Source organism: Phocoena sinus, chromosome 8 (assembly GCF_008692025.1).
Source record: "Phocoena sinus isolate mPhoSin1 chromosome 8, mPhoSin1.pri, whole genome shotgun sequence".
Taxonomy (NCBI): domain Eukaryota; kingdom Metazoa; phylum Chordata; class Mammalia; order Artiodactyla; family Phocoenidae; genus Phocoena; species Phocoena sinus.
The window spans coordinates 26,301,310-26,311,635 of record NC_045770.1 but is presented as its reverse complement, the minus strand read 5'-3'; the positions used below and the strand labels follow the sequence as shown (position 1 = coordinate 26,311,635).

The 10,326-nt window shown below is 36.3% G+C and overlaps 1 protein-coding gene across 2 annotated transcripts in view; it reads left to right on the top strand.

The window, feature by feature from the left end:
• Positions 1-2,555: 2,555 nt before the first annotated feature.
• The window catches only part of CWF19L2 (CWF19 like cell cycle control factor 2), a 250,268-nt gene continuing 242,497 nt past the window's right edge, over positions 2,556-10,326 (top strand). The window contains exons 1-3 of one of the 2 annotated variants that reach the window (XM_032640618.1): positions 2,556-2,684; positions 4,223-4,333; positions 5,074-5,196. In XM_032640618.1, coding sequence (XP_032496509.1) covers positions 2,592-2,684; positions 4,223-4,333; positions 5,074-5,196 — 327 coding nt within the window. In that variant the 5' untranslated portion in view covers positions 2,556-2,591. The remainder of the gene's footprint in view (positions 2,685-4,222; positions 4,334-5,073; positions 5,197-10,326) is intronic. The other variant, XM_032640619.1, reaches the window with a different exon arrangement.

The window sequence follows — 10,326 nt, the reverse complement described above, 5'->3', positions numbered from 1 at the left end:
GATGGGGCAAAAAGAAGTAACAGATTCCCATGTTTGCTTGCTGAGTCTGGGGCGAGCTGTTTCCATCTATGGGGTGAGGGTAGGGGTGGGTCCAGGGGTCGGGCCAGAAGGGTGGTTTAGGTGGTTTGCCCACCCCTTTGGCGGGTATTGTGTACAGGGGTCATGCTCATTACCCTGCTTTTGCTACTGGTACACTACTTTTGCCTCCTGTTTTTGTTCCTGGCTCTTCAGAAGTGGCAGTTGGGTTTTAGTCTTTTTGTATCTTGTTGTCCATAATTTGCCCCAACTATGCATACACACAGTTATTTTTAGTCCCATGTAGTTTCTTTGTATTTTGTTGCTGGAGGAGACGTTTGTCCAGGTGCAAACACTACAGCAAAGTGTCCCAGGTCCTAGCCTGTCTCAAAGTCACAGTGGGTTAAATATTTCAAGGTTAATTCATAAATTAAAATTCACTTTTCTGAAAAAAAAAAAAAAAATTCACTTTTCTGTAACAAAAATGCAATGAAATACATCTATTTTGAATATCAAACAAGTAAACGCTACATGTTTGAAGTTAAGATTTTCAGATAGGTGAAATAGAAACTCCTGGGAAAGCTTCTTGGAAACACAAATTCAGTTTTATGAAAACTTAAAATGAAGCATATTTACCTGATAAATGGAATATTGCCTGCCATATCAGTAAACAAAGGATGTCACAGTCAGTGATTACAGCCACAGCCTATGGTGAGCTACTGAATCCTGAGGGAACTCAGGAAGGAAAAGAATACCTGCCATCTAGCAGCCATCAGACTATAGCCACTCCCCACGGAGAGCCCTGAGGAAACAGGATATGAAAACACAAGATATGGGCCCCAGACAGCTGAGGTGCATATCAAAGCAACGATTTCAGTGAGCCCAGACTCTTGCATCTCCCCATATATAGAAAAGCATTAAATTACTTAACTTGACATATGTGGTTTTCTTTAATTAATAATCTTTTGATTTTCAGACTACCTGCCCCTTGTTGCAAAACTCCTATATATCCTGGCTCCCTGCTTCGCCTCCTCGGAGCAGTTCTCTCAGGGTTACTTGAGATGCTGCCTCCCAGGCTTGAAGTCCTAAAATTCCCGCCGAATAAAACATAACTCTCAGCTTTTAGGCTGTGAATAATTTTTTAGTCGACATACTTCAATCTGGTTTATGTTAACTATTTTTAATGTTTTTAAAGTATCTAGTTTGTTATTATTCTCCAAACTTCTTCTTTATCTTTGTGATTATATATAAGCTCGGTGTTTTATAGTCTCAAAGCACTTGATTTATACTTTAGAATGTCTTATTCTTCATGGAACTTAAAGTTCTATGTTTGGGAGATGTTGCCAAAAAACCTTGGCTCTCTGTGCACCAATGCTGAACAGAATACAGAGACAGAGATTTTGGAGGATAAGAGAGATGGCTTTATTTCTCTGCCAGGCAGAAGGGAAGACATGGCAGGTTAGCACCTCAGAACTGTGCCCCCCTGGCATTCTTTTTCTCCTTGCATTTTTTCAAAACAGTCATAGCTGGCATTAGGCAACCTGGTAATTGGGTCCTTTTGTCTCTGGTTTATAGGCCAGCGACCTTCTTTCTGAAGGTCGCTTGTGATTTGTGATTTGTTACAAAGGAGCACAGTAATGTAAACACCAGGAGGAGGATGTAATTTACACAAAGTTAGGGAGTGATAGGTTAGCTTTGTGAAGTACAAATCTAGTTACAGACACTACGGATTAGTACAGTTAAAATAAAATAAGGGGTGATTAGCTCTTTCAGGCCAGGTTATGTTTCTTCTCTAGCCTGTTCACTGTTCCCTTTATTTTCCTTATTCTCAGGAGAGGGAAGAAAACCCCTCACTTCTACTTTTATTGTAGCACAGACCCAAACATAAAACAGGAACACACAAATAGGTAATTGCACACTGTAATGAAAAATGCTTGAGTGAATAAGTATGAACAAATAATATGTCAGTCAGAAAAAAATGTTACACTTTAAATAAGCTCGTATAAAATTATGAAGTGCAATGCAAAATTCACATGACTTTTTCATATACTGTACTTTACAAAAGTCCACCAAAGCAAAACATTGACTCTTCAAAGCAATTTTGCCCTCCTGCTACCTTGCATTGCCTTTCTGGCCAACCTTCCTTCGTTCCATTCCTCCAGCACAGGGAAACCTCTTTGGCGGTAAGGGCTCTTTGGTGGAAATCTTTGAAAGGTGCGGATTTAACCTCCCTGAGCGTCTAACTTACTGCGGAGATTTTAAGAGGAGATAGCTGATAGCTGAAAATGCCGTCAGAACCTTGCAAAACCCGTAACAAATGTACACCTTACACCAGTCCTGCTCAGCGCAATCTCAATATACGAAGGTGTACAATTCCCCGGCTAAATCTTCCTGCTTCCTCTAAAACCACGGGTTAGACAATTCACCCGAATAGTAAGCGACAATCAGACCTGCGCATGCTCTGCTGGTGGACAGCGCCCCTCCTCCTCCTAGTCGGAAGTCCCGGTTTGTTTAGTAAATTACGACAGTCGTAAACTGATATTTTGTGACGGCTTCCCAACTTTACGACAACCACTATGGCGGCTGCCGGTGGTGAGTTTGAAAATGTGAGGGTCGTCGACGAGCGTAAAGAACAGACTCGGATTTCCAGGACCGAGGTGTTGGGACAGGTACCTCTGTTTGGGGGCTTCGTGAACCATTTAGAATTGAGAGAGTGGAGGCTTTCTGGGAGTCAGGCCTCTGGTTCTCCTGCCTCCCCGCAGCCTTGGTATCTCACCTTACCTGGTTGTGTGGGGGTAGATGTCTCCCTTTGGAATGCCCGGAAATTCTTGGGTATCTTCTGCCTCCTAAGATGATCTGGCGGGCTCCAGTTGCTCATACTCTTCAGTAAGACTTGTTTATTTCCTCTGAATTTCCTTATCTTTTAAATCATCCATTCTTGACATTTCTATCACCTGATCACCTGAGCTGCGCACTTTCGAAGAACTCCGCCACTTACAGCGACTCTCTCTGCGTTTTATATAGTCTCAATCCTTGCTCTTGCTATATCTGAAATGAAATTTTACGCTTCCAGGAACACATGTAAGCCTTGTCAGAGTAGACCGTTTCATTCTCCTTTTAAACTATTTATATCAGTTATTGGCTTATTGTAAATACTTACTGATGCAAACAAGGATTGAGACAAGAGACCCAGAGAATTCAGCACTTCGAAAAAGGTTGAGAAGCATTCTATTTCTCATTAAGATTGAGATGCGGTAGAGGTAACATAAAGAATGCAGGAAGTAAACTGTACTATTGAATTATCTGACAATATGTAAGAAGTGTGGCAATGAAGGGGAAAAGTTGTAGTTGGAGAGCAATGTAAGGTGAAACAAGTGATGGATTTTGTTTTAAGCTGGAACAGTTTAAAACGAGTTTAAATGCTGACGAGAAGGAGCCGGTATAGAGACAGGAAGGAGAAGGTGTAGCGACTACAGCCAGATTTACAGGGGAAGAGAGGGCAATAAGTCTTAGGTGAAAGGTTGGTGTTGTTCCCTGATTTCAGCATATGTAATATATGTGTATAATAAATATCCTTCATCCTTGTCTCTGATATTTCAGGCAGTTTTTGGAGAGAGTAGGGTTGTGATAAATTGTATAGTAGAGCTACGTACAGAGGTTTGAGATGGACCAACCCCAGCTTTGAAATTTGGGGGCAGAATGAAAAGGCAGGAACAACTTCCTAGAAAGATCTTACTTTATTTGACTGTTGTTGAAAGATAAATAAAAATTAGCAATATATCATTTGTTTTTAGAAAGGTGATTCTTCCTGAAGCATTTTGGGGGTGTTGGTAGAGGGGTTTGGGCACTGCAGACTGAAGGTATGGAGGTCAGTCCCCAAACAGTTACAAAAGTGCCAGGCAGTATCAGTGGGATAGTGAAGGGAAGAGATTCAAGTCATATTTGAGGTAGGGAGCTTAGGGAGAGGGAAGGTGTACAGTAGGTCCCCGGATTCTGTCTTTGATTGGTGGCTCATTTCACTAGAGATTGGTAATTGGTAATGCAATTGGTAATGTGGAAGGAGAGTTTTTTTGTTTAAATCTTTCTTACACTTTGGTAGAAGCAAATTCCTGGTAAGCCTTATATGAAAGAGGGAGAAGTTTTTGTTTTGCTTTTTTGTGAAAGGCAAGTGGATCAATTGTTAATTTTTCTTTTTTCACTGTTTTAGGCTAAAGCCAATTTTGAAAAGGAAGAAAGGCATAAAGAACTTAAACGACTTTGGGGTAAGGAAACATGGATGCTACCTGATGTGAATAAGCGACTTGAACAAATCTCACAGGTGAATACTAACAGGCTTACTTGATATAAGCTTATCTGTCTTTTTTTTTCTTTTTGTACTTATTCAAGTTAATATTGGAGGAGTAACTTTATAGACTATTTTTGCAAGTTACAGAATGAATATCACATAGTTGGCATTACTGAATATTTTCTCTCTCTGGCCAAATAATATTTTGGACATAATGACATTGGAAAGATTTTGTTAGTTGAGTTGGCTGGTAGAAAGCTTAGCTTCAAATTTCTAGCCCACTTGTGGCAAGTTTTTGGATCTAAAAAGTTATGCGTTTTAAGCTTAATGTCATGCTTTTATTTCTTTTTCGTTTTTTTTTTAGGGGGGTTGTCTCAATCCTTGTTTTCTCTTCCCACAGTTTATGCTATCTTGTTATATTTTATGTGGCTAGTAATCTTCTATAAATTCTTTTGGGCCTATTGAAGGAGATACACACACACGTATGTCTGTGCATATACGTGTTTATTTGATTATATCTGTCTGTCAATGTATCTACAAATAAAACTTCCCTCATATTTTATAAGAAATTTTAGCTATATGATTTATTAGTAGTGGCATATATTATAGAAGTATGGTAAAGTTTCTTAGAAGAAATTATTTAGTCATATTCCTTGTCTCCTTTCATGAAAGATTTAAAGTTTTTTGGAATATAGAGCTTTCTTTTCCTCAAAATACTTCCTTTTGAAGTAAGCTAAACTAAATTCTTACCTCTTCGACATGATTATTTATAGGAACACTCTGTGAAGAAAAAGAAGAAAAAAGACAAGCATTCAAGAAAAGTAAAAAAAGAGAAGAAAAAAAAGAGCAAGAAACAAAAGTGTGAAAAAAACAATGAGTCAACTGACAGTTCATCAGTAAGTATGTACTAAAACTAACCAAAGCAGCTACTTGAGAAAATTGTATTTAGAGGAACAACATATGGGAACCTAAAATATATATGAGAACTTAGATAATATTATTAGTTAGGATATGAAAATGCCTGGGAGACATCTACTTGGAGATGTCCAGGAAATGGTAGAAATATGGATCTTAGGTTATAGATAAAGGTAAGAGGACGGAGATACATTTTGAGAATTTTTGCTCATTGAAGCCATTAGAATGGATGAATTGCCTAGGGTAATTGAAAAGAAAGAAGAATACCGATACTGAGGAGCCAGACAGAAAATAAAGGATATTAAGTAGAAGTAGTTGGAAAATTAGGAGAAGCAGGAAAGAGTAGTACTGTAAAATAAAGGAAAAGAGTGCCAAGATATTTCAGAGTCTGTTACTTCTGTTCGCTTTTCATAGAAATTAACATTTAAGTCTTTAAAATAGGTTGTATTTATATATTTATCTTTGGGACAAAAAGGAAGAGAATGCTGGGTCTGCTTTGTCTCTAGCCAGGTCTGGGGTGAGAGGACTCACAGAGGATAGGAATGCAGGCCAAACCCTCATGCTTATTTTCAGGAAGAGAAAGGTATGTTGTGCTTAGTGAGTGATGAGCTAGAGATGTTTAGGGAGAATTGGATTCATAGGTACGATCTTCAGGGGATTATACTCTCAGTTGAATCATCATGTTTGACAATCTGGCCTTCTTGTAGTTTCAGAAATTAAATTTTTGGCAGTATACCCTGAGATGATAATTGGCTCATGAAAGCCTATCTTATTTGAGAACGCAGTATCTTAATTCATAGTGAGAAATACACCTGGATAGTTTTATTGACTATCCAGCATATTTTGTAATGGTAGGAATATTATATAGAAAAAAATATTTTTTGGAATATAACTCAGCATAAAGGGAGTTAGAAAATCTTAATGAGAAAAGAAGATAGAGGTACTTTTTCCACAATTGTGGGATTGAGTTGCTGACCCCATTGAGAATCTGATAAAAGTGATCTTTTCTTCAAAAAGAAATTTATATACAAAGTTGTTTATTTCAGGGGAGTTTGTAAAACTCCCAGGAGTTTACACAAGGATCACAGGTTAAGAATCCTCATTCCATGGGGATATATCTGCCAGGGCAACTAAACATTTATGTCAATTGATTAAGGGCACTTGCTTCCCTTTATTAGAGACACACTGTCCTGTTCTTTGTTGTTCTTGTTGCTATTGCTGTTCTTCTCTGCAACATACATAAGTCTTTTTGTTGCAATATATAGCATGTACATTTATACATACCTATTAAGTTGTATAACATATACCTTAGAGAGAGTAGTTTGAATGAATGCTCAGTGCCCACATCACATTGAGGTTGACTGAAGAAGAACAGAGAAACTTATACTGACAGTGAAGGGTAGGAAAGACAGTATGATAGCTAGGGGAATCAGGTTGGTTGGGAGGTCTTTTTGAGAAAATGTTTTTAGGAAGAGAGGGATAAATATTGCTGAGGAGAATGCTAAGTTTGGGTGAGCAAGCTTCCAGGGGAAGGGGTAAGCTTAGATAGGAAGTAGGATCACCTTCTCTTCTGAGCTAGAGGGAAGTAGTAAAGATGTATACAAATACAGATAAATAAGGAGGAAGTAGCAGATAAATAAGAAGGGGAGCAGATTATTGATGGTGTTTCTGCTTGATGCTCTCTGTTTCCTTTGTGAAGTAGAAGGTAAAATCATCATCTGAGATGACAACTTGGGAGTAGAAGTAGGATGGAGGGACTGAGGAAATAGTATAGATTTGAAACAACTTTGCTTAGGTAATAAAAGAAGCAAATGAATTGCTGGGAACCATTGAGGATCCATGTGAGGCTGGAAAGCGTATCTTGACTGTCAGGCTTTCTATTTTTTTGTCTTTTAACTTTTAAAATGAGCTTTACTGAGGTATAATTTATATATAATAAAATAATCCTATATTAATTGTACTATTTAATGAATATACCTTTTTAACTGTCAGTTAAGATAGCATTTCCGTTCCCCATGAAGTTCTTCATGGCTCTTTGCAATCAGTTCCTCCTCACCCTCTCTCCTCCTCCACTCTGGGATTGGGCAGGCATAGATCTGCTTTAGCACACTATAGATTAGTTTTCGCTGTTCTAGAATTTCATATGAATATTCATATATGGTTGACTCTTGAACAACACGCGTTTGGACTGCACAGGTCCATTTGTACGTGGATCCTTTTCGAGGAATATGTACTATAGTACTGCACGATCTACAGTTGGTTAGTTGAATCTGCGGATGTGGAACCGTAGATATGGATGGCCAACTGTAAAGTTACACGTGGATTTTCCACTGCACGGAGGATCAGCACCCCTAACCCCCACATTGTTCAAGGGTCAACTGTAATATGATCCTTTTTGTGTCGGGCTTCTTTGGCTTTACATAATGTTTTTGCAACTGACGTAATGGCATGTATCAGTATTTCCTTTCTTTTTATTGCTATATTCCAGTGTATGAATATACCATAATTTGCTTATCTGTCTTATCTGTTCAAAGTCATATGGGTGGTTTTTTAGTTTGCGCTAGTATGAATAAACCTACTGTGAATGTTTGTGTACAAGTCATTTGGTGGACATGTTTTTCTCTTGGAAGAATGCCATAGTTTTCCAAAGTGTTTGGACCATTTTACACTCCTACCAGCAATATATGAGAATTCCAGTTATTCTACATCTTTGCAAGCACTTGGAATTTTCAGCCTTTGTACTTTTTTGACCATCCTACTATGTGTAGTAATATTTCATGTGATATTTCCCTGAACACCAGTGATGTAGAGCATTACTTTAAGTCTTTATTGGCCATTCTGTTTTCTTTTATGAAGTCCAATTTATTAATTATTTTCTTTTATCATTAATTTTTCGTAGTTACTGCTTTTGGTGTCCTAATTTTTGCACATCTCAAGGTTGTGAAGATTTTCTCCTGTGTTTTTTTCAAGAAGTTTTGTAGCTTTGGCTTTTTCGTTTATCAGCGATTCATTTTGAGTTAATTTTTGCTTATGGTATGTAGTAAGTGTCAAATTTCAGTTTTTCCACGTGGATTTCCACTTGTTCCAGCATCATTTGTTGAGAAGGCTAACCTTTCTTTGTTGAATTACTTAGGCTCCTTTGTTTTAAATACAATTGAGCATATATATTTGTGGGTTAATTTCTAGACTCTGTTCTGTTCCCTTGGCTTGTATGTCTCTCCTTGGCCAGTAAATAAACTGTTGTAATTACTGCAAGTTTAGGGTAAGTCTTGGAATAAGGTAGTGTAAGTTCTATGATTTTGTTCTTTTTGAAAATTGTTTGCTACTCTAAGTTCTTTGCATTTTTAAAATAAATTTTAGAATCAGCCTATCACTTTCAACAAAAGTATGTACTGATATTTTGATTGGAATTGTTTTGCATCAATAGATCAATTTTGGGAGAATTAATATCTTAAAATAGAGAGTCTTCCAACCCATCATGCATGTGGTATATCTCTCCATCTCTTTAAGTCTTCTTTAATTTCTCTCACAGTGTTCTGGAATTTTCAGTGTAGAGGTCTTACTATCATCTTTTGTTATATTTTTTATATTTTATTTTCTTGGGGTGCTGTTGGAAATGGAATTAAAAAAATAAATTTTATTTTTTGTGTATTTGCAGCTAGCATATACGTTTACAGTGGATTTTTGTATATTTACCTTGTATCTTGTCATCTTGCTAAATTCACAAGTACTAGTGTTAGGTTTTTTTGGTTGATTCTTAGTACATGATTATCTTATGTGTGAATAAAGACACTTTTTTTTCTTTCCGATCTCTAGGCGTTTTATCCCATTTGTTAATTTTTTGTTATTTTATTTCACTCTCTAGCCCTTCAATATAGTGTTGAATAGAAGTGGTGAGAGTGGACATCCTTACCTGTTCTTTATCTTAAGTGGAAAGCATTTATCTTTCACCTTTAAGCATGATGTTAGCTGTGGGCTTTTCATGTATGCTCTTTTAGACTGAGTAAATTCTCCTCTATTTTATTTTTTTCTAAGAGTTGGTGTCTTGAATAGCATTGGATTTTGTCAGATACTTTTTCTGCATCTATTTATATAATCAAATGATTTTTCTCCTTTATCCTGTTAATATGGAGAATTACATTGGTTGATTTTTGAATGTTACAGCAACCTGAATTTCTGGGATACACTCTATTTGGTTATTTTTGTTTATTTAATTATAAATATTTTATTTATATATACTTACAAGCACATTTTATTTTATATATATTTTTCTGATATGATTTGCTCACAATTAGTTGAGAATATTTGCATCTGTGTTTATGAGGGGTATTGGGTTTTGTCGTAAGGGTAATGCTTGGCCTCACGTATGAATTAGGAAATATTCCCTGTTCTTCCATTTGTAGAAGATTTTGTGCAGGATTGGTGTGATTTCTTCCTTAAAGGATTGTTAAAACTCACTAGTCAAACTGTTTGGGCCTGGAGTTTTCTTTGTGGGATGCTTAAAGCACACATTTAATTTCTTTAATATATGTATTAAATGTTTTCTCTTTATTCTTGAGTTAGTTTTGGAATTAAGGTTTGCAAGGAATTTGTTTATTTCATCTAAATTTTTGAATTTATTGTCATAATATTGTAATATTCCTTTATTGTCCTTTTAATGTCTGTTGAGTCTGTAGTTATGTCCCCTCTTTCATTCCTGATTTTGGCTATTTCTATTTCTCATTGTTTCCTTGGTTAGAATAGTTTTAGGTTATTAATTTTATTAATCTTTTCAAAGAATTGCCTTTTAGTTTCATTAATTTTCTAGTTGTGTATTTTCTATTTTATTGATTTCCACTCTCTTTTTACTGTTTTTTTTCCTATTACCTATTTTGTATTTAATTTGCTCTTCTTTTTCTAGCTTCCTGAAGTGGGTGTGTAGGTCTTTGATTCTAAATCTTTCTTATTTTTGAATGAGTATTTAATCTACAATTTTTTCTCCTAACACTGTTGTATCTCCATCTAACTAATTTTGATGTGTTATGTTTTCATTGTCATCTTTTCAAAATATTTTCTAATTGATTTTGTTACTTTTTTTAAACTTACAGACTATATATGAGTTTAAAATTTTC